The following is a 24455-nucleotide window of genomic DNA, read 5'->3' as shown; positions in this document are numbered from 1 at the left end:
TGCTTTGCATGCATGAGGCCCTGGGTTCAATTCCTCAGCACCACATAAGCAGAAAAAGCCAGAAGTGGCACTGTGGTTCAAGCGGTAGAGGGCTAGCCTTGAGCTGAAGAGCTGAGGGACAGCGCCCAGGCCCAGAGTTCAGGCCTCACAACCAACAAAAAAACCCAGAAAACATAAAACAAGAATATGCACACAGGTTCATGAACAGTGGATTTAGGAATTCTTGATTTACAAGCCTCACAGCATTCTCAACTCAGCATCCAGCCATAGAGCTGTCCCCTTGGCTGGAGATGGATGATATCACATGGTACACCGCCACAAGCAGCAGCCTGGCTGTTGGAATGGCATGCCGAAGCATGGCTGAGGCAGCAGCATACAGGCAAGATTATGGGATTGAGGGCTGCTAAATAATTCCATATATCCATTGAGCCTGGGATTTCTTCTATAGGGCTTTGGGTCCTCACCAGGAAGAAGTCATATGTGGCTGTAGAAAAAGTGAGGGAAACAGGAAAGGCCCCATCAACCGTGGTGAAGCCCAGAGTTGGTAGACATAAAAAATTAAGGCACAGCACTGCATATACATTTTAGAACAAATGCCCACCACTATTTATGTCCTGAAACTATTATCCATAGTCCTGTCGAGTTACAGGGAAGTAACAGCTGTAGTTCTCATTTAGATAATAATGATCTACAGTGACATCTTTACTTACAGAAAGGATGGAAATGGTGACCTGAGTTCAGATGAGATGCCTAATTTTTTATCTGTTCAGTTCCTACAATATAGAGAATTGATCTATCATATTTTTACAACACATACATTTAATTACCAGAGACTCTGTAAAGCTAAAGACATCCTGGCCTAGGTTAAAAATAGCTAGCTATTTCATCCTGGAAATTTTCAGATGCTAACAAGATGAATTTTGACAGGATACATTGATTGGAACTCAATAGGAAAGTATTGCCATTAACATTCACCCACACACTCACTCAATAAACATGGAGTGCCTGCTGTTTTCAGTGCCGGGTTTTAGTATTAGGGGTATGGCAGTTCACCAAACAAGTGATTCCTCTGTACAGACTTCACATTCTAGTGCAGAAGGGAACAAACTAAATATATAAATTGTATATGAACAAATTAAAATATCTTCATTGTATATATAGTAACGTCATAATACCTTGGAGGAAAATTCAGGAGGACAGATAGTGAGATTCAATTTTTAACTTGATTCTCAGGTGGGGCCTCACTCCAAAGCAGTCAGCTAAAAAAATTGACTCAAGGAAGGTGGGAGGGAATTGAGAAGAGTCCACTAGAGATCAGAATTAGGTACATCACTTTATGAATGTGCTCTTTGTACAAAGTGGTACGTCGTAAATATTTTAAAATAAGCCTATCCTAGAGATGGTCATCTCTCTCCATAGTCTCGTCCCCTCTGCCATGAATATTTTATGGTGTCCTCAGAACCACTCGCTCACTTGAAGTATAGAACTTTTGTGACAATGACTTAGAACTTAGATTCTGCAAGATGCAAAGATGGAAATTCATAGGACATGTGTAAAATCCCGAGGAATCTCAGGCCAAAGAGCCCTTCTGAAATCAGAAAGGATGACCAGGAAGCCTTGATAATCTGACAAAGACTGTCTCAATGTAAGACAACGAGGCAGAATAAAGCCACAGAGTCCACGCCAGAACTAACAGACTGGAGAAAGAGACAGCCAAACACTCTGGGGACATTTGTTCTCTAATCCTCTTCATGCAGGTTTGGCCTAAATTCCTATAACTATCCCTGGTTATGACAAAACAATATTCTAAGAGAAGACATCTACCATAAATAACTATGCTGTTAAACATTCTGCTAACAAGTCACTAGGGATAAGAAAGTTCAAGTTTGAATGTGTATATGGAGGAACTGAGGCTCCCACAGAAATTATGAGCCTGAATTTTAGAGGCCACTTCTCTAACGTCCAGTTTCCTCACTTAGTTAGTGGCCTGGGTATCTTTAAAGGTGTAAGAGTTAAAGCAAAATAATAGTATCTATTCCTTCAGCTGTTCTGATAAAGAATGAATACTTAAAAAATACTTAGAACATAACCCAGCACGTATAAAATTATATATATATGCCTTGAAAATGAAATATGATATATTTTTCATTTAAATTTCTTTTATGTTACTCCCCAAACAACTTCTTTATATTCACCAAAGCGAAAAAGATTTACTGACATTTTTGAGAGTTCTTTTACAAAGAACTATTTTAAACAGTTCTTTTATATGAGCCTAGAAGTTCTATCAAGTTTATATCAACCTTTAAATGAATTTCAAAGTGAACAGTGTAAAAAATTAATGACAAAAAGATTATCAAATGAATACTTTATTAGAGTCATAACACTTATAAAATAAATTTCTTTTCATCATGGAGTTACCAGATTTTTAAGACCAACCAACACTTTCTCATTTTTACAGCTAAGATATGTCAAGAAATTCTTAAATGTCATAATTCTTGTTCAAGTGCTTTGTCACTCAATTCACAAATCTAGAATGCAATTAATCTATAAATCTAAGTATTCACAGTTAGGTGAGCTTTAGGTTTGGTTCTCAATGATATAGAAGCAACCCATTTACAAAAATGTCACCAATACATTTTAATGAAATCAGTTAATGCCACCAAGCATGGCTTGTTTGCTCCTTGGGGGAAAAAAAACCAAAATAAAAACTCACCAGTAAATTCTAGTAGAATACCTTTACATGATTCCAAGTAGAATGCACAATATCTCTTTATGGCACATTTATAACTTTATAATATATAATTCATAATACAGGGTTAGGTGTGTGGTATGGAGCTAGAAAAACACCACGTGAGTCAGATATGATAGAAGAGAAAGAAAAGAAACAAGTGGGTATAAAGTCGCAAGACTGATTTCTATAAGCCACATGTTTATACATGTCTCTTATCTTTAATGTTACCACAAACCAGGCTCTTAACAAATTTCTTCTTCATAGGGAAGTATTAGACAATCAGTATTTGATTCTTGGATATTGAACATGATACTCATTCATAGTTTTTGTATGTTCTATGAAGTCTAATAGTTCAATTGTATATGGCCTTCTTAGGTGATGATTCACCCTGAAATCAAAGCCATATAAAACCCTCTTTTTCCACAAATAGCCCTGTTAGGGAAATAGGAAATACCTTGTGTGGACAGTTTGGTGTGGGAACTGCAGCCTAACCCTAACTTGTTCTTCCATTCAAGTTATCTGGTATGTTTCCACTACCAGGGCTTCTACAAAGGGTTAAAATTGTTCTACTATTTGGCAAGACACGAGTTTTTGTGTTAGCTCTTCTTTTAAACTGATTTTGTCTGTCATCAAATTACAACAACGGCAACAACAAAAACATCCCATAGACTTTTTGACTATTATCAAAACATAGAAGAATCTATAGCTTTATGTTATATTTAATAATGTACTCAAATTTAACTCAGAAAGTTAATTAGAAGTTATCTCTTTAGACAGCTCTATTTGGAAAAGCTTCATATACATAAATATTCATCTATTCATGCACAGGGCAAACAACTGTGTTCTGAAGCATAAATAACCAAAATAAGACATAAATAGCTAGATTACAGTTCCTGTAGTGATTAATGATCTTGGAGGATCCTGTTTTAAGAACTCTCCAAGGAGAGTCTTGCACAGCTGTTAAGATACCATTAGTTTAATTAAACAACTAGGGCTCACTTCATAAATTGCCTTTTCCTATACCCAAGACATGCTGGAATTAGCTTGAGAAAGTATGTATATGCCCTTCTAAGGCTAATTATTTGATAATTAACAAAAAAGTGTTATTGCAGAATGATACTACGTATGATGTGGCTTGTCTAATGAGGTTTATATACTTTAATAACCAGTTCCATAAAAACAGGACATTTAAAGTTTTACACCAGAAGTTGACACATGTAGACTATAGGCTAAATTCTGTCTGCCTCCTATCTTTGTAAATAAAGCTTTATTAGAACACATCAACACTTACTAGTTTACATATTGTCTATATAGCTGCTTCCATGATGCAACAGAAGTGAATGGCTGTGACAGAGACTAGATGGCCTGTTAAGCTTAAATAAGTACCATCTGTCCCCTTTGTAGAAAAAGTGCACCTGTATCCTGTTGATATTGCAAATTCAGTGGGAAGTCTATTTGAAATGTGTTAAGATACTTATTAAAATCCTTACTAATTTTAAGGTTCAGGTCACTTAGCAACCAAACAAAAGGGATACTATTTTTTTCATGAAAAATATCTGTGTATTTTATGAACATAGAGGGGAACTTCTTTTTAGAAATAAAGAGATAGATGTAAAATAAAAGACTACATTTCTAATATAATAAAGTCAGAATCCCATCCATAAAATAATCCCAAAACTTCACTTAGTTTCTCTCTTTGTCTCTACCAGGTTAATTGCTTATGGAATGTTCCATTTGGACAAAACACTAAACAAATGGATAAGACATATAAAGTTGACAAGGGAAACTGACAAATAGCTGTTAGTTTCCAAGGAGTGTTATGGCCGCCATCTTCGTAAAGCCAGACCCAAACTGCAACCATAACAAGCTGTCGTCATGAAGGCAAAAATCTAAGAAAAAGAAAGAAAAACCGGCATCAGACTCATGACACTGACTTGAGGAAAACTCGTAGTTTCTAAAGAGAAACTATGAAGACTGACCAACTTAGCTGAAGATAGTTTAATATTTACAAAACTATTTTGTATTGGTCTTTTTTATTTTAATGTGTTTTATTTTTTATTTTCTTTTTTGGCTATTTTTATTTTCTTTAAGTAGTTGTATAAAGAAATTGCCATTTAATGGAAGAGTTTATGAATGCAGTGTATCTTGATTGATATATCATCTCTTCCAACCTTCTCACCCATCCCTTTCCACCCCACTGTTTCTCTTACTTTTCTTCCTTTTTAGGCTATGTATGGAATTTTTGCCATTTAACAAAGCAATTTATGTATACAATGCATCTTGATGTGTGTCAGCCTTTCAACATTTTCACCCCACTTTGACCCACCCCTTCCCTTATTTTTCTCAGTTTTGTGGTGTATATACAATGAATTCTTCCCTGCATTCTACTCCTTTCCCCATTCATTCTTCTACCGCCTGTACAAAAGAGTTGCCATTTAACAAAGCAGTTAATAAACACAATATATCTTAATCAATGCCACCTGTTTCAACATTCTGACCCATCCCTCCCCTACCCACTCCTCCTCTCACTCTTCTTAATTTTGTAGGATGTACACTGTATTCTTATCTGCATTTCCCCCCTCTTCTCCTCTTCATTCATCTTCCTCTTTCCCCTTGACCCCACTCCACCCCTTTTCACTACCTACTTTCTGGTATTTTATTTTGTTCAACTTTGAGTTTTGCCTTTCTAAGGAATTAAACTGAGATCTCCCTTTCCGTTCACACATTTGTATACACTTGTAAACCATCGACCTATTTACTTATCAGTGTGTAGGCTAACTTTGGCTTCTCCATAAAAGGGAAAACATAGATCCTTTATCTCTCTGGGCCTGACTTACTTCAGCTAGCAAAATACCTCCCCCAATCTTTCCATTTCTTTACAAATGGTACAACAGCATTCCTTCTAATGAATGAGTAAAATTCCATTGTGTGCATACACCATATTTTCAGATCCATTCATTCATTGGGTGGCATCTGGACTGATTCCATATGCTGGCTTTGGTGAACCCTTGGTGTGGGTTCTAGGGTTTGAACTCAGTCCTGGGGGCTGTCCCTGAACTTCTGTGCTTAAGGCTAGCATTCTATGATTTGAGCCACAGTTCCATGTCCCGCATTTAAGATGGTTAACTGGAGATAAGAATCTCACGGACTTTTCTGCCTGAGCTAGCTTTGAGCCATGATCCTTAGATCTCAGCCTCCTGAGCTGGTAGAATTATAGGGATGAGCCACTGGTATCCAGCTGAGTTTTTGGTCATTTGTACTGCTTATTTTATCCCTTTACACCATTCACTGCACCTTCTTTTAAACATCCTGGCTCATAATAATTTTCTCTTTGAAGACAGTCTTCTGTTGAACATTTGATTACATCCTAGACTCAGTTATTAAGTATTTATAAATCCCAGGCACTGTACTAAAAATTCAATATGAGTTATCTATTCATATTGTGGCTTTATAGCTAAGGAAGATAATAACTATCAAAACCTAAAGATGTAGCAAATCATTTCTGTGACTTTTGAAGTCAACAAATAAAACTCAAGAGATGAATCACAGGTCTGCTCTTTCCTAGGTGGGAAACAAGCTTCAAGCACAAGTCTGCAGCAGCTTGTAATGACCATCCCTGGTGTTTACTGAAGATTCCTTTAGATCCAACTATGTAGGTGTCTACTGTAAGCAAGAGCAGATAGTGATCATATCCTTTTGTGTTTATAATCCATAAAGAAATAGTTCAATATGGAAAAAGGTTATGATACAGTATAAACATTCTTAGTAGGAAACTAGTACTCAGGAAAGGAATGTCAGAATCACCTGTATTTTCCCAGCTTAATTACCTATAATTAAACTACTATTCTTCCCACTTTCTTTTAGTGGATGCTCTCTGATTTTTTTTAAAGTAATGCTGGGGATTAGACCCTTGGGCTCACATATGATTGGCAAACTACCACTAAGGTACATTCCTAGCCCACTCTGATACACCTCTTTAAAATAAATCATTATCTTTAAGTAGTTGTACATAGGAGGTTCCATTTAACAAAGCAGTTTTTGAATACAATGCATCTTGATCAGTGTCACCTCCTTCAAAATTCTTACCCCTCTCTGCTGTACCACTTCCCTTACTTGTCTTAATTTTGTAGTATATACAATGAACTCTGAAAGATCTCATATTGAAAACTTGAAATTGAAGATTTAAGGAAATGGAAAGACCTATGTTCCTAGAAGAATTAACATTGTAAAAATGGTAATACTTCCCAAAGCAATTTACAAATTCATAGCAATACCCATCAAAAATCACAACATTCTTCCATGAAGTAGAGAAAACACTCCAAAAATTCATATGGAGGAACAAAAATCCTGAATAGCAAAAGCAAACCTTAGCAGGCAGAACAGTGTTATAGGACTAACAACACCAAACTTCAAACTCTATTACAAATGAAAACAGCTTGATACTTGCACAAGAATAGGCCTAAGGACCAATAGAACAAAATAGAATATTCAGAAATCAACCCACAGACCTACAGCAACCTAATATTTGATAAGGAGGCCATAAACATAAACTGGAAGAATGTCAGTCCCTTTAACAAATGGTGCTGGCAAAACTGGATATCCACATGCAGAAATCTTATGCACTTCTCGTCTATTTTCCTCTGAGTGAGAACAATCGCTTTTGAGATCTATTACTAATGAGGAATTTTCCTTTTTTTTCTTAGACATACTAAAAGAGAAAGAAAAGTGAAAGATTTTAATGCAATGTCAAAAATGAATGGCTGAGCCGGGCGCTGGTGGCTCACGCCTGTAATCCTAGCTACTCAGGAGGCTGAGATCTGAGGATCGCGGTTCAAAGCCAGCCCGGGCAAGAAAGACCGTGAGACTCCTATCTCCAATAAACCACCAGAAAACCGGAAGTGGTGCTGTAGCTCAAGTGGTAGAGCGCTCGCCTTGAGCTGAAGAGCTGAGGGAGAGCGCCCAGGCCCGGAGTTCAAGCCCCATGACCGACAAAAAAAAAAAAAGAATGGCTGATCAAAACTCAGGTTTTAGAGACTTGCCTAGACTTGAGTATATGGATGAAATGAAATGGGATTTAATATTGAAGCATGTGGAAACTTTTTTCTTTTCTTTTTTCAAAAGGCATCTAGGAAGGAAGGACAATAGGGACAAACTCAGAAAAGAGGTACAACCAGAAATGAATTTCCCTATGAACAGCTCTGAAAATTGGGTTGTTGGGGGCAAAAGTATGCTGTAAGCAATTAGTGATATCAGCCCATCAAACAGAGTACCTTCTATTCTTACAAAAGCAAGAAGTAAGGGTGATTTATTAGTAGACAAATTTGTGGCTACTTTCAATGGTCTAAACAAGTGAAAATTTATTTAACGCTGTAGAAAAGGATGGGTTAGACCTTAAAAAACCCCAGGGAAGCCGGGCGCTGGTGGCTCACGCCCGTAATCCTAGCTACTCAGGAGGCTGAGATCTGAGGATCGCGGTTCAAAGCCAGCCCGGGCAGGAGAAACCGTGAGACTCCTATCTCCAATAAACCACCAGAAAACCGGAAGTGGCGCTGTAGCTCAAGTGGTAGAGCGCTCGCCTTGAGCTTGAAGAGCTGAGGGACAGCGCCCAGGCCCAGAGTTCAAGCCCCACGACCGACAAAAAAAAAAAAAAAAAAAAACCCAGGGAGAAAATTTGGCGGGAATTTTGATGGGAAACTGTCAACTCTAGTCCTTCTGTTTTGTAACATTGATAAAACAAGCATGTTTCCAGCTGAGATCCTTGGATCACAAGACTGAGAAAAATTTCATTCTGTCTGACAGGATGACAAGCTGGTAGAGGTGGTTTTATGAAAATGACAGAGGTGAGAGTTGAGGCTCACTGCTCCACCTGTAGGTAGGGCATCTATACTTTTATCTTGAAAATAATTGGGTATGACATACATTTTTATTAAATAAAATGATTTAATTTCTTACAAGAGAATGTTAAAAAATGACCCATCAGAAGCATAAAGCTTTCAGAGCCAGAAGGAGAATGACTGTCTACCTTCATCATAAGTCTACCTTCAGTGTAATTCACTGTAGACAGACAATGAGTTCTGATAAGTCTAACAGACTTGGATGCTTATCAGAGGTGTGCAAATCATCTGTCTTCTGCCTTTGCAATGCAGACTCAGACCTGTGCTGTCCAATGTAATAATCACCAACCATAGATGGCTATTTAAACTTAAATTTATTAAAATTAAGTAATACTGAAAATTCAATTCCTTAGTCATACTAAGACGTAAGTGGCAAATGAATACCATCTTGGATCACAAAGATAGAGTGTTAACTATGACTGTAAAAATCTTATTGGAATGTACTCTTCTAAACAGATTTTGATGACTACCTGGGGAGTATAGGCTATCTATAGGCAACCTTGATAAAATAGCAGAACACTAGAGTCATTAACATGCTACTAAAGCATTTCAAAAAGCACTTTAAGCTTGTGATAGTTAAAAAATTATCTCTAAGGAAGGTGGGTGATGGTGTAATTATGCCTGTAATCCTAGCTACTAAGGAGGCTTAGATCTCAGGATTGTGTTTCAAAGCCAGCCTAGACAGGAAAATCACTGAGACTGCTATCTCCAATCAACTGCCAAAAAAGCAATATTGGATCAAGGAGCTAGAGTGCTAGCCTTGAGTGAAAAGGCTGAGGGATAGCACTCAGGCCCTGAGTTCAAACCCTAGTACCTGCAGACACCCACACCAACACCCACATTCATACATTATCTGTAAGACACAAAATACGTCATTTCTTCATATTACCTATGCTGATACAAACTGACAGGTTCACTCTAATATATGCATCTAATATATGCTGAACAGTTTGGAAGCTTTCCACAGGATGTCCTCGCATGTCTGTTGCAATGGCTGGCACTTTGTCCCTCCTGCTCCCCTGCATTCTCCTTAGTATTAGGACCTGCACCTTGCTCACCGTATCCCCAGACTCATATGGAGGCTGCGGTAAATACTAACTCAATGTAAATGAAGTACAAAAAATGACACAGAGTACTAAAAAGAGCAAATTTTCTTTAACATGTCTGAAAAGCAAAAGAAGACCAACACAATTAGTTCTTTTTTTTTTTCACGAAGCAGACTTTGCTCTCCAAGATCAACAAGCACTGACTTGCTATCATCTTACATGGCTGTCAAATGCTTTGTGCTTCAGTTCCCAGTACAGGGCTGATGGTAGCCCTTCCTTTATAGGGTTAGTGTTCGATAATGATTATTGTTTAAGGCTAATGGATAATATATATGTATACACACATATACATGGACACACATGTATACAGATACATGCTGGTATCTTTGCGACAACAGTCCACCAGCAGTCTACCAGCTCTCCAATAAAGTGGTGGCTCCACTGTTTCTTAGAACTGAGTTCCCTTACCACATATGGAAACTGAGTTCCCTTTAGAATTACAGATATATGCCTGTGTACATATTCATACATATTTACATATACTTATACAGATATTTTTATGTATGTATATTATCATTATAATTTTTTTTTCAGGCGTGGGGCCTGAACTCTGGGCCTGGGCGCTGTCCCTCAGCTCTTGAGCTCAAGGCTAGTGCTCTATCACTTGAGCCATCGTGTCACTTCCGGCTTTTTCTACTTATGTGGTGCTGAGGAATCGAATCTAGGGCCTCATGCATGCAGGCAAGCGCTCTACCATTGGGCCACCTTCCCAGCCCAGTATATTATTTTTTGCATGACTGGGGTTTCAAGTCAAGGCTTCACGCTTGCCAGGCAAGCACTCCAGCTCTTTTTGTTTCATTATTTTTAAGACATAGTGTCTTATAGTTTTGCCTGGGCTGGCCCTAGATTACGATTTTCCCATCACTGTCTCCTGCATAGTTAGGATTACAGGTGTGTAGCACAATGCTCAATGCCTAGTCTTAAAAGAGATCAATGCTGCCTGGGGAGTTGTTGGAGACCCAGAGAATGGAGGGGCAGTGCTGGTGAGCTGGTGAGCTGTACCCTTGGGATACTTACTGTGGCCGCCACGTTGATGTTGTATTGGTTGTCATTCAGGAGAGGCTGCAAAGTCACGGTTGCATTGCACTGCAGGTCATGCAGGGAGGTGGCTGCTGCTTCCAATAAGAAGGCTCCAAAGTAGAAGACAAACACTATAAAATGGTAGGCAAAATCCTGGGAGATAGAGGATTATTTTTTGTTGGTATGCTTTCTGCACTTTATTTCACTTGATGTTTAGATAGCACAGAAGATGTCATCAATCAACCTTAATAGTATTCATTGCTTATTTTGGTTATTTCTATCATATCAGTGCATTGAATTATAAGTGGAAATCAATGAGCCCACTGTATTTGGTATAGTGGCAAACCTGATGTAATAAATGTTTTAGTAAAATATATGATTGTAATTTGGATTAAGATGCACAGATCATATTAATTAACATAGGATTAACAAGGAATCACATGCTGTCTTTAAAGTTCAAGAAATATATCATGTAAATTATATAATTTTATTATAGTTACATATAACATAATTAGCACACTATTTTTTAAAAAATTTTTATTGTAAAAATAACGTACAGAGCAGAGGGGTTACAATTACATGAGCAAGGTAATGAGTACATTTCTTATCAAGCATTGTTGCCTCTTCCTTTGTTTCCCCTTCCCATCCCTTCCCATTGCCCTCCCCTCCCCCCACACCAAAGTTGTAAAGTTCATTTTTCTACAAAATGTCTTGTATATCTCATTGTTGCAATGGGGTCCACCTGTATTCCTATTTAAACAATTTGTTTTGTCCCTTCCCCTCCACAAATTATACCAACATCAAATAGAGTGAAAACAGGAGTTATACCATGGGGGAGGGACATACAAAGCAACAAAGAAATCATCTTATAAATATGTTAGAAATAATAGCAAGAAAGAAAAACCATTTGAGTCCTTATCTTGGGACTCATTTTGCCTAACATCAACTTATCTGACCATTTCTACTTGTCTCAGACATATACTAGTTATTGCAAATAAGGGAAACCATGGGACCTATGTTCTTTGGGTCTGGCTTACTTCACTTAATATAATTTTTTTCGAGTCTTTCAATTTCCTAACAAATGTCATTCTTTCTGATGGAGGCACAGAATTCCATTGTGTATATATACCACATTTTCTTGATCCATTCATCTACTGAGGGGCATCTGGGTTGGTTCCATATCTTAGCTATGGTAAATAATGCTACAATAAACATAGTTGTGCTGGTAGCCTTAGTATGGTCTTGTTTGTGATCATTCAAGTAAATGCCCAAAAGTGGGATTGCTGGGTCATAGGGGAGCTCTATGTGGAGTCATTTGAGGAACCTCCATACTACTTTCCAAAGTGGTTGAACAAGTTTACACTCCCACCAACAATTGAGTAAGGTTCCCTTCTGTCCACATCCCTTCCAGCATCTGTTGTTGTTAGAGTTCTTGATTATAGCCATTCTAATTGGGGTGAGGTGGTATCTCAATGTAGTTTGATTTGCATTTCTTTTATGGGTAGAGAGGTTGAGCATTGCTTCATGTGTCTATTGGCCATCCTTCTTTCCTCTTCACAGAAGTTTCTCTGTAAGTCTTTAGTCCACTTATATATTGGGTGGTTGTTTTCTTTGAGGATTTGTTGTTGGGGATTTAATTTTTTGAATTCCAGCTATATTTTAGATATGAGACCCTTGTATGGCTAGTGAAGATCTCCTCCCAATCTGTGGGCTTTCTATTGCTCTTGCTAGCTATGTCCTTTGCCATGCAGAAGCTCTGCAATTTCATGCAATCCCATTTTTCCAACCTTTCTTTGATTTGTTGTAAGCATACTATTTTTGAGTCTTATTTTAATCATAGAATGCAATGCTATATCTCCCTATATTCTATTAAAAAGAAGTCATAAACTTCTGCAAAAAAAGTAGTACAACAGTTACTAGGTGATTTTAAATGTTGCTGGAATTATTGCAAAGCATTACTATGTTACAGTTTGCATCATTTTACCTGAGTTAAAAATCAAATTACTGCTCCTTGCTGTCAGCCCTTCCCAACCATTTCTTTGAGGTTAAAATAATGTTTGTTTTTTTGCCACAAAGATCTTGAAAATTCCAAAAATTTTCACTGTCCTTAGCTATAGTGACCATCTCTTGAACTTACACTGCTGTCTCAATAGAATTTTGTATTCTTTGACTAGCATCTTCCATTCTCCCCTCCTATACAAATATCAGTTTATTCTTTACTTCTACAAGTTCACCTTTTTTGATTTATTATATTAGTAAGAGCATGTGGTGTTTGCTATTGGGAGCTGGCTTCTTTTATTCAACATGTCCTCCATGTTCTTCTATGCTACTGCCTAAAACTGGGCTTCTTATTTTTCAAGGCTGAATAAAATCCCATTGTGTACATGCACTGTGTGTGTGTGTGTGTGTGTGTGTGTGTGTGTGTGTGTGTGTGTGTGTGTGTGTGTGTGTGTGTGTGTGTGTGTGTGTGTGTGTGTGAAGTAGAGCACTGTCCTTTAAATTCAGAGCCTCAAGCCTGCTAGGCATGTACTGTACCACTTGAGCCACACTTCATTCTTATGTAGCACATTTTAGTTACCCATTCATTCATTAATAGACAGTTAGGTTGATTTCATATCTTGGCTATCGCAAACAGTCACTTGGACATGTTGATTTCATTTCCTTTGGATGCATACTCTGATGTAGAAGGCTGGATTAGACTGGCAATCTATTTTTCAGTTTCAGAGAAACCTCTATACTGATCTCTGAAACACCTGTACTAAATTTACCACCTCACCAATAGTGTCCAAAGATTCCATTCAAAGTCTACTTTTCTCAACATTAGAGACTGCCTTTATTATTGACAGGACAACATTATAAGAAGGAACATTGTACTTCCTTTGTTAATGTCCCATGCAGAAAACAACTTTGTCCACAGAAGTGTTCTTATGCCTAGAATCATGAGTGAACAAAGTTATCTTATCACAGGTGAAAATGTCAAAAGCATAATGCTATTAATGCTTTCTACTGAACACTTCATTTATGAACTGATTCACTGTTGCCTTCCAAAGACTGAAGAACACTGGTCACATGTCTAAGTCACAGGAGATGCTCAAATACATGTGGCTGTGTAACCAATGCTTATCTGTGCAGGTCAAACTCCAGATCATTAGATTTGGATCACTGCTTTTGGAGATTAAATGTAATAGATATAATTAGTTGAAATAACTGAGAACTGGGGCTCATGAAGCACTTTAACATACTAAGGAGCCTCTTACTCAATACATATCCTTCCATCTTAAGGATAAATTCTGGTGATGTGGCCTCCCACTGTTGCATGATCTGGCCTGTATCTTTTTCCCTAGATGACATCTTGAGTGTCAACCATTTTGGCCTCATTTTGGGTCCTAGGATACAGTCTTGAGGAACATCTTAAGCTTCAGTGGACAGGAGATAAGCTACAGCCTCTGAGCTAAGGCTACATTCTTCCTGGGCAGCCCCTAAATGAATCAGCACAGTGTGGCTACCAGTGGTTGCTGACTTGTGCCCAACACAAGATCTGAAAGGGCAGGCTATGCTCTGGGGTTTTTCACTCATGAGTTGGCTAACATCACACCCAAGTCTGCCTTATTCTACTTACTTCTGCATTATCTTTTCTTGAGTGCTCTCTTCTCCCTCCACGTAATACAGGAAGAACAACAACAAAAAAAGAGAACCCTCTTGCATTTCTAAATGTTTCTTATAAGGCCATTCCTTTGCAGTGGGCTTGAGATTACACGGTGCTTCTCTGGTATGTCTTTCCTTCTTGGTCATTACCAAAGTCTAATCAGCCCTAGTTGAATGATCATTCCTTTACTGCTGTTTTTACTTCTAGACCTGGAGTACCATTGTATATCTAGGTAGGATCCCCAGTAAATATTCCCGACAGGTGGAGAGCTAGACCACATTGATATCTGGCTATCCTGGGTCTTTTATTCCAACTCCTACTGTGCATGAAGTAGGCACACGCCAAAAGATCTTCTGCCTGACACATGTTTTTGGATAGGCCAGGTCCTTTATGCTGAACTGGAGGTTGGCAAGTAATTCTATGCCTATGAACTTCCTGTGGAGCTTAGTCAAACAGATGACTACACTGTAACTCTGGAATTTCTGACTTAATAGACTAGATTAAACCCAAGAATGTGTATTTCTGATATGATTCCAGTTGATGGTGATGTTCTAGTCAGAGGCCAATCTTAAGACTTATGTACCCTAGAGCACTACCCTCTTGTCTTCAAAGAATTTTAGCTTCAAACATTGCTTGGATTTTTTTTTTTTGTCAGCAACAAGTGACAACTTGCACATTCTAATCTTTAGCCCATGTTGAAATTCTGTTCAGGGTAAGATTTTAGCCAAATAGTCAGGAAAAGAAAGACAGCTTCACTGTATATGGGGGAATCCTGGTTACATAACAGCAGTGTGGAGAAAGGGTTGACAACACTTTGATAGATTTTTCTCACTATCAAGAATGACAATAAACACCTGTCACCAATTTCAAAATATTGTGACAATGATTGACAAGTAAAATACTCATTGTCTTCCTCATGTAACTGTAACCCCTCTGTACAGCATCTTTACAATTAAATAAAAATTTTAAAAAAGAAGTGGATGGGGTGGGGTGGCAAACACAGATCAGGATGTTTACAGTGTTAAATGATGTCTATAATAGGAAAATAATCAAATGTGGATCAGTTACACCTTTGAGGAATAAAGGAAAACATGTTTAATTATACAGCATTTTTCATCAGCTCTTAATTTTCTAGAAGACCTCTTACTTAGCATACTTACTCCTAAAAAGGGTAAAGATATAAAATATGGAGTCTTTTCTTCATAATTAGGCCAAATACTATTTTTGTTTTTTACAAAACAAACAATAACAGCACCTGACAATTTCAACATCAAAAAGCTTTTCTTTTTTTGGTTAGAATGGGAAAATTTTTAGCTTAATATTGAACATGGTACCTAGTGCTGTGAATATGAACTTAGTTGAATGATCAATAAAACAAAAATATTATAGTAGGTATTCTTTAACAAATACTTGTAGAAAGTGAATCAGTAAGCCAGGCCCAAAGAAACATAGGTCCCATGGTTTCCCTTATTTGCAATAACTAGTATATGACTGAGTCAAGCAGAAAAGGTCAAATAAGTTGATGTTAGGTGAAATGAGCCCCAAGATAAATATTCAAATGTTTTTTTCTTTCATGTGATTGTTTCTAACACATTTATAAGATGATTTCTTTGTTGCTTTGTATGTCCCTCCCCCACAGTATAAGTCCTGTTTTCACTATATTTGATGTTGGGGGAAGGGACAAAACAAATTGTTTAAATAGGGATACAGGTGGACTCATTGCAATAATGAGGTGTACAAGTCATTATGTCGAAAAATGAACTTTACAACTTTGGTGAGGAGTGGGAGGAGATGGGAAGGAATGGGAAGGGGAAACAAAGGAAGAGGCAACAATGTTTGATAAGAAATGTACTCATTATCTTGCCCATGAAATTGTAACCCCTTTATACGGTATTTTCACAATAAAAAAAAAAAAGAAAAAAAAAGAATATTGTTCTGGGCTGGGAAGGTGGCTCAGTTGTAGAGTGCTTGCCTTGCATGCATGAGGCCCTGGGTTCAATTCCTCAGCACCACATAAGCAGAAAACCCAGAAGTGTTGCTGTGGCTCAAGTGGTAGAGCACTAGCTTTGAGCTGAAAAACTCAGGGACAGCACTCAAGTCCAGAGTTCAAGCCCCAAAACCAACAACAACAAAAAGAATGTTGTTCTGCTCTTAATAAACATTTGTTTAATCAAATGACTTTAAGGAAGAGATTTTTTTTACTTAAGCAAAGTAATTACATGTATCTTATGACTGGGTAAATAAACAGTTACTATTTTCTAAAAAAAAGAAATACTTTAATGTTATAACATAGCTTTAAAGTATTAATAATTAATTAATTTTAAATTAATTTTAAAATTAATATATTAAGTTTAATTTAATTATCTTATAGCATTAAAGTATTACCACAGGAGAAAATAATTATTTTTCAAGCGACTGCTCAAAAATTTCTAAATAAGGAAGTGGTTAATAAAAACCTTGAAGGCAGGAATTGGCTCCTGTAAAATAGGCTTATTGTATTCTGAGCCCTGTATGTGACAATCACTATAGCACACAGTACATGGCTGCTACAGGTTGAACATACCTAAACTCAAAAGCCAAACTCCACAACGCTTCACAATCTGAATATTTTTGAGCAGTAAGATCCTGCCAAATATTCAAAAAATAAAAACAAACCAATAACCTCTAAAATCTGAAAAACTTCTGGTGCCATGACTTTTGTATATGACATATTCAACCTGAACCAGTTTTTTGACTCACCAAGAGTAGTCTATTATAAGTTGAGTATATATGATATATATGATAGTTTTTATCATTTATGTATACTATCTGTAGTAATATTTTTCATATGTATATATGAGATCATTTTTGCAGATGACCTGTAGTACAGACTGATAAGTCTTCCAATTTTAAATGTCACTTGCATGTGGTTGTATGGTTAAAACAACAAACATCATTTATATTTCACTAAGCAGATGGAATGTAGATAGAATGCCATAAATTGGTGAAATACTAATTAAATTAAATTATGAAGGATGTTAATATTTGACTCAATTTCAAAGGTAAAAATACTATATACAAGCCCAGTTGTGTGTGTGGGAAGTTGGGACATATGTCTAATCAGATCATGAGTAATATTCAAAAATATATACATGTTAGTGCAGACATGCATTGAACAACTGAAAAAATGCTAGCTACTGTAGGTCACTGGAGACACTGCTTCTAGGGATTAACACCTTAGTTGCCAAGCTATGAGGAGATCCAGGAAGGTCACAGGAGGAAGGCCAGGACAGGGGGTGGTACAGCATTATGGGAGAAATAAGTCAGGGAAGTGATTATTGAGTACTGATGCACCAGTAGGGCCACAGAGGTTCAAACTGGTCTAACAGCATTTTTTTTAAAGACTGATACTAAAAGTACCTGGTTTCCCTCAACAATAACACTGCTTTATTACCACAACTTATGGGAAAGCCTAGCATTTAAAAAGAAGTGATTTGGGATCCATCCGTAACCTAATTATAGATCTTTGATCTTCATCATATGACCAAGTAATTTAAGGTGCTCTCTCTCTCTCTCTCTCTCTCTCTCTCTCTCTCTCTCTCTCTCTCTCTCTCTCTCTCTCTCTCTCTCTTTCTCTCTCTCTCTCTTTTTTTTTGGGTCCGGTTGTGGGGCCTGAACTCTGGGCCTGGGCGCTGTCCCTCAGCTCTTCAGCTCAAGGCTAGCGCTCTACCACTTGAGCCACAGCGCCACTTCAGGCTTTTTTCTTTTTGCTTATGTGGTGCTGAGGAATCAAATCCAGGGCCTCAGGCATGCAAGGCAAGCACTCTACCGCTGAGCCACCTTCTCAGCCCCAGGTGTTAAAGCATGTTTTGATTATATTTTTGAATTGGCATGCATATTGGTAATATGAGAGGGTTCCATGTGGTATTTTCACATATGCTCACAGTGTACTTTGAATAAATCCACCTCCTCTGCCATCTTCAAAATCCTCCCCTTATTCCTTCCCCTTTTCAAATACCATTTGGCAGATTTCTCTCTCTCTCTCTCTCTCTCTCTCTCTCTCTCTCTCTCTCTCTCTCTCTCTCTCTCTTTCTCCTTTTCTCTCTCTGTAATGTCATTTGGTCCTCTTTGCTCCTCAGTATTCCTTACAGAAATATTTTCTCATCACTAATGAGAAAATAGGAGAAAATTTAGGAATATACTATTAGCAAATTAATACAAGTAAAAGGGCTATCAATGGTCTAAACTATAAGTCTCGGTGTGTTTAAGGAATTAGGATGATTATTGATTGCTTATTATAATCCACTCCCCAAATCACTCATTATTTCCTTTATTCTTTAATGGTATCAAGTAAAGAAAGTATTATTTTCATTTTAAAAAGGAAGAAATTAAAATTCAGAGATCCCACCTATTTGGCCTAACACCACCCATAATTAAGAAAACAAATATAAAGCCTGTGAATAACTGTAACCTTTGAACTCTACTTCCTTCTTAGCTTTACATTAAGCTGTGCCATTGTTGAGAGGCTGGCTTAAAGTACAATCACCTTTGCTACAGTTCACTGAGGACAACATTTGAGATTATAGTTCTTATGCTGTAGAAATATACTTAATTCTGCCGAATAAAATGCTAGTATAGTTGGGAGAGCATATATAAAGCCTTATAAAAGTCAGATTCAAGTTTCTACATACTGAACTGTGTGTGATCAGCACTCAATGGGAGAAATATTCATGAACTTCACTAAAACCTTCCCCACCATGGCCTGGCATCATGTTCTTGTGGGCCTCTCTGCAATAGGCCCAGAGAATGAACAGCCACAAACTTGAAAGACAGGTGTCATATATGACATGGAAAACAGGAAGTTGATCCAATTGAATGGTGTCATAATTTAAAATATTGTTTTGATTGCAAATGTACTGCTTCAATACTCAGTTTTTTTAAAAGTCAGTTCTTACTGATTCAGGACAGGAATTGATTATAAAATGTGCTCCTTTCAAAATATCTGGAGAATAGAATATAGAAAAGAATATGGTTTTCTATTAAGAATATGGCCCTGAGGGTCTATGGGTCCTGCTTGTAAGGAATCAATCAACCACGTATAGAAAAAGTTTAAAAATGATCCCTGTATAAACCATGTTCAGATCATTATTTTCTCTTCTGTTTCCTAAGCAGTAGAGTAAAACAACTATGTACAAAGCATTTATATTATAATATGTTATTGTAAGTAATCTACACATAGCAAATGTCTGTAGGTTGCCCAGATTGCAGATTCTGTCTGTAGGTTCTCTGAGGAACTTGAGCATCAATGGAGTTTAGTACCTCTAACGGTACTGCAAAGACCTTTGGGGGGACAACTGGACATATGCAACTGTCTAAAGCAGAGATCAGTGGAAAATTTCAAAACAATACGATAATAGGCAGCTCTCAAAGGCATCCGTTTACATACTCAATTAATATAACAAAATTCATTTGTTTTGCACGATGTGAAAGTTTTGCAAAAAAAACTTACGATTCAGATCAAATCATAACAGAGTAACAGAATGACTTCTCATTTCTACTAGTGCAGGTACTTTACAACCGAGGCTCTGCTGTCTGGAGAGGCAGCCACGGGAAACCACAGTGGCTTCTGTGGTCTTACTTCTCTCCCATATGGAACAACAAACAGAACCACGACATAGACATTTCAGAACAGAATGAGGTACTCATGAATTTCTAATATTTTATTACAACAGATATAAAACAAATAAAAGTCCCTTACCAGGAAGTTCCAGTTGGCATTGATTTGAGTCACCATACCAGAGAGGAACATGGCCAGGAAGAGAAGGGAGAAGAAAAAGGCTGTCACAGAGACAAACATGACCCATCCTTGTAGCAAAGGTAGAGGGACATTGGAGGAGGCAACCAAAATCCAGACAAGACCTCCAAACAACTGAAAGGAAAGAAACACAAAGAAAGGGGGTAATCAGCTTGTGTAAAATGGCTGCCTTTGGTACCTGGATCAATTTCAGTATTTCTTTTTCTACAGATTCCTGTCCACATTTTTTTTTTTTTTTTACCATTCTGTTAGATACCATTTCTCTAACTTGATGCAAGATACCTCCTTCCCCAAAGGACTGAATCTGACTCTGGACCTGACCTTCCAGTGGAGTTCCCTTTCTCCAAGAGGACATCTGGCATTCAGTAATCACTTTCTTTAAAAAAACCAAACTTTTATTTATTTCTTATTATTGTTAAGTAGTTATACAGAGGAGTTTCAATTCAACATGTCAGTTTCTGAACACAATGCATCTTGAAGCAATCACTTTCTTATTTCCCATAGCCAATCATCATTTTCAGGTTTTTATCATGGCGCACTTGTACAACTCGGTACCATTTTGTACAGAATAAGTTGCACCTGTTGTTCATGACAGCAATAAAAGCTATCATTGTAACCTACGATGTACTGGACATCTAATAGATAGATTGGATAGTTAACACACAAAATTATAAGTTGAGTACTGTTCGAGGTGCTGGAAATGAAATGGTAATCAAGCAAGCTGTGCTTGGTCACTGCCATCTCAGAACTCAGTTTATTACAGGAAAGGGACAACTGAGAACGTGATTAAACAAATGGTGTTTCATAAATGTCACAACTGAGCAATTCCACACAGTTATGTTTAGCATCTAGACACATTCAAGAAACAATAATACCAAGGACAGGGTAGGAGTGAAAAAGATGAAAGTGACAATGATCCAGGGTCAGATCTCAAAGTCTAGCCCAGGTGAGGACCACAGATTGGCAGTTGCGAACAACTTGTGCCAAATGCCAGCAGTGAGAGAGCTGGCTAGGGACTGAGCTGAAGCAGCATGCAGATGAATTTCTGCTGAGAGACTAGGAGGTCATGATCAACTTCAGCAGGAAGTAGGGTGTCAAGCTTACATTTCCCACTGTTTTGGGCAGGATTGTGAGAATGGACTTGAGAAGAAAGTATACTGAACTGGAGATGACACCAGAGACTGATTACAACGATGTGTATTTATTAGCACTAGGTTGCTGCGAACACAGAGAAGTGGATGGATTTCTGGCGTGGGTAACTTTTTCAGCACTGGGTTTGAATTGAAGGCCTTGAGCTTGCTTGGCTAGGACTCTACCTCTTGAGTTATGCTTCTGGTCCTGCTTTTTGCTAGTCATTTTGGAGCTGGAGTCTAGTAGATTCTTCTTCTTGGACTATCTTCAAACCATGATCTTCTATATCTCAGATTCATGAGTAGCTAGGATTATAGGTGGAAGTCTCAGCACCCAAAAAATGGGCAACTAGTTATAAGTAGGAGAATACAGAAAGAGAAATAGGGGATAAAGAAAATGGGTTTTCCACTCAAAAAGAAATGTACTTAATTATATAACTGTAACCCCTCTGTACATCATCCTTACAATAAAACAAAAAGAAAATCTATGAATTATGAATCTAAAGCCTTTGGTTTCCTCTAGGCGACTAGAAAAGCAATGCAAAATATGCATCCTTTGCAGGGCATTAAAGGCCTTCAGTTATTCAGTTATTTGTCTTATGTTATTAAGTCCATCACAATTTGTATTATAAAGGAAAAAAATCTACAGCTCAAACATAAAGCTGTTTCACAACTATGTGGCCTGCTATTTGCTGTTCCTTCTTGGCAGCACACTAATTTTTGTTTCCACATCCCAAACCATTTATTAATTGTCAAGTACTCTGCTAGATTTGGTAACACCAAAACCTTAGCTCTATACTGGCTCTGAAGATGCTTCAGGTAGGCTGGAATATCTCCCTCCCCCCTTTCTCTCTCTGTTTTTCTCTCTCTCCCTCCTTTTTATTTCTCTTCCTCTCTCTCTCTCTCTCTCTGTCTCTCTCTCTGTCTCTCTCTCTGTCTCTCTCTCTCTGTCTCTCTCTCTGTCTCTCTCTCTCTCATACACATCCAGCACTATTAAATATATGTTTAGCGAAGATTAGTGTTCACATAACAGTTTGAGCTTATTAAGTATCTATATACTTAATAAAAATCACAAAAATCACTAGAAGCCAAAAATACAAGTTTTAATTAAAGATTTTTTTTTTTAAAAAAAGGCTCAGTCATATAAGTTGCTACTACTTTGTAGAAACATTTTCAGACATAATAAATCATTGCTTGACTGGTAATGTAATGATAATTAAAACATCAGTTTAACAAATTTATAGTTGTAGAAATATCTCAATTTCAACTTTCAAGTGAAAAATTAACAATCAACCCAGAAAATTTTAGAAAATAACTCTGAAGTAATGAATATTAATGCATATTAAAATTTAAAATTATCACTATCAGATATTATTAAAGAAATAAACTTGCTCCTGTTGATAGACTGTATAATTTTTATGCCACTTGATGAATATTTTATGGTAATTACAATGCCATTAATGGATCAGTCTAGGACTGGAGGTATGTCTTAGTAGAAACCTTGAGTAACATATGTAAGGTCCTAAGTTCAATTCTTAACACCACAAAAAGATGCTGTTGTTTTTAACTCTGTCACTACTGATGTACACTGCATTAAATATAGTTTAGGAAATGTTCATCATTATTTGATATCAAGAACCATTTACTGGGAGCCTATGTGCAAGTCCAACAGGTTATAAAGAATAACTGGGCATGGTTTATCAGGCCAATTAAATAGATAAACACAAATAATTCTCTGGAATGAAACAGCATTTAATAAACCTAGACTATAAATAAAACAGACCAGCCTCAAATCTACTTGGGATTGAAGAACTTTTAGGAAAAAGACAAGAAGGTGCAAAACACCAGAATCAAATGCAGTGAAAACAGGGGAGGGAAAGGGATCTAAAGGAATGCTTAAATGAGGATGCAGGTTGACCCATTGTGAGCTGTACAGGGCATTGTGTTGCAAATGAACTTTACAATGTAGGGGGGAGAGGGAGGAGTTGGGGAGGTCTGGAGGGAAGGGAGATAGGGGGGAAACAAAGGAGGAGGTAACAATGCTCCATAGGAAATGTACTCAATACCTTACTCATGTAACTATAAACCCTCTGTACAGTGTTTTTACTATATATCTATATCTATATCGTGTGTGTGTGTGTGTGTGTGTGTGTGTGTGTGTGTGTGTGTGTGTGTGTGTGTGTGTGTGACTCAGCACAGGGTGCTCTGCAAGCTTGGGAGCAGAGAGGAGAAATGTAAAGCTGGGAGTGGGGTAGGGCAGGGAGGCAGGAAGGCTGGTATAAAGCTGGTATAAAGCTTTCAGTACAGACCCATGTTTGGCCAGAGGAGCTTACAATGTACAACAGTATGGATGAAGTGAAGTGTTCAGTCATACAACTATAGCCCTTCCCACACCTCAAAGGCTTGGAAAGGAACTCAGCGCTTACACGAAAAGCAAACTCACCTCCTCATTTGTGATGTGTGTGTGCAGTATGACAAGGGAAAGAGGAGAGAATGTGTAAACGGCCTTCCCTCTCCATTAAACCGGGTCCAGTCCTGTCAGAGACTAGATTTGGATGACAGAGGATGAGCAAAGAAAAGAACAAAACCCATGTTGGAAAGCCATCTTCCTCATTCAAAAACATCACACTAGCTTTCTGAAACAATTATTTCTTTCCTATTCCACAATTTCCTTTTGACAAAGGCTACTTTTCCTCCCAATTTTCCTAACTTGGGCTCAAGATTAAAAACTGAGTTTAGAAGAGAAGCAAATACACAGAATAGTGATTATGCATGTGTGTATAATCAATGTATACATGGCATAATCACTATTCTGTGTATTTGCTTCACATATGTATGTATACATTGATTATACACACACACATAATCAATATTCTGTGTATTTGCTTCTCTCCAAGCTTTGGAAAGCTTAGATATTTACCAGCCATAGCTATTAGGCACCTGTTTATAAGTGACTCTGGAGGGAGTCCTGTTTTAGAGGTGAAAACAGAGATTCAAACTGATTAAAACCGAAGGGAGAACAGTTGATAAAGTGTCATAGCAACAGCAGAGTGCACACACCACAAAGAAAGGCACTCAGAATGCCATTCTTCACCCACATTGCGTCGTCTTGGATCTGAATCCACACTGACTGC

The 24455-nt window shown here is 37.6% G+C and overlaps 1 protein-coding gene across 1 annotated transcript in view; it reads right to left on the bottom strand.

Annotated features, from left to right (window-relative positions):
- Nucleotides 1-2350: 2350 nt before the first annotated feature.
- Mal2 (mal, T cell differentiation protein 2) overlaps nt 2351-24455 on the bottom strand; it is a 30705-nt gene continuing 8600 nt past the window's right edge. Inside the window, exons 2-4 of the mRNA XM_069991308.1 lie at nt 20135-20305; nt 10749-10904; nt 2351-4620 (exon numbers count right to left, since the gene is read on the bottom strand). Of these exons, the coding sequence (XP_069847409.1) occupies nt 4549-4620; nt 10749-10904; nt 20135-20305 (399 nt within the window). The 3' untranslated portion in view covers nt 2351-4548. The remainder of the gene's footprint in view (nt 4621-10748; nt 10905-20134; nt 20306-24455) is intronic.

Source organism: Dipodomys merriami, unplaced genomic scaffold (genome assembly GCF_024711535.1).
Source record: "Dipodomys merriami isolate MVZ:Mamm:240054 unplaced genomic scaffold, mDipMer1.0.p SCAF_4, whole genome shotgun sequence".
Taxonomy (NCBI): domain Eukaryota; kingdom Metazoa; phylum Chordata; class Mammalia; order Rodentia; family Heteromyidae; genus Dipodomys; species Dipodomys merriami.
This window is presented reverse-complemented; position numbering and strand designations above follow the sequence as displayed.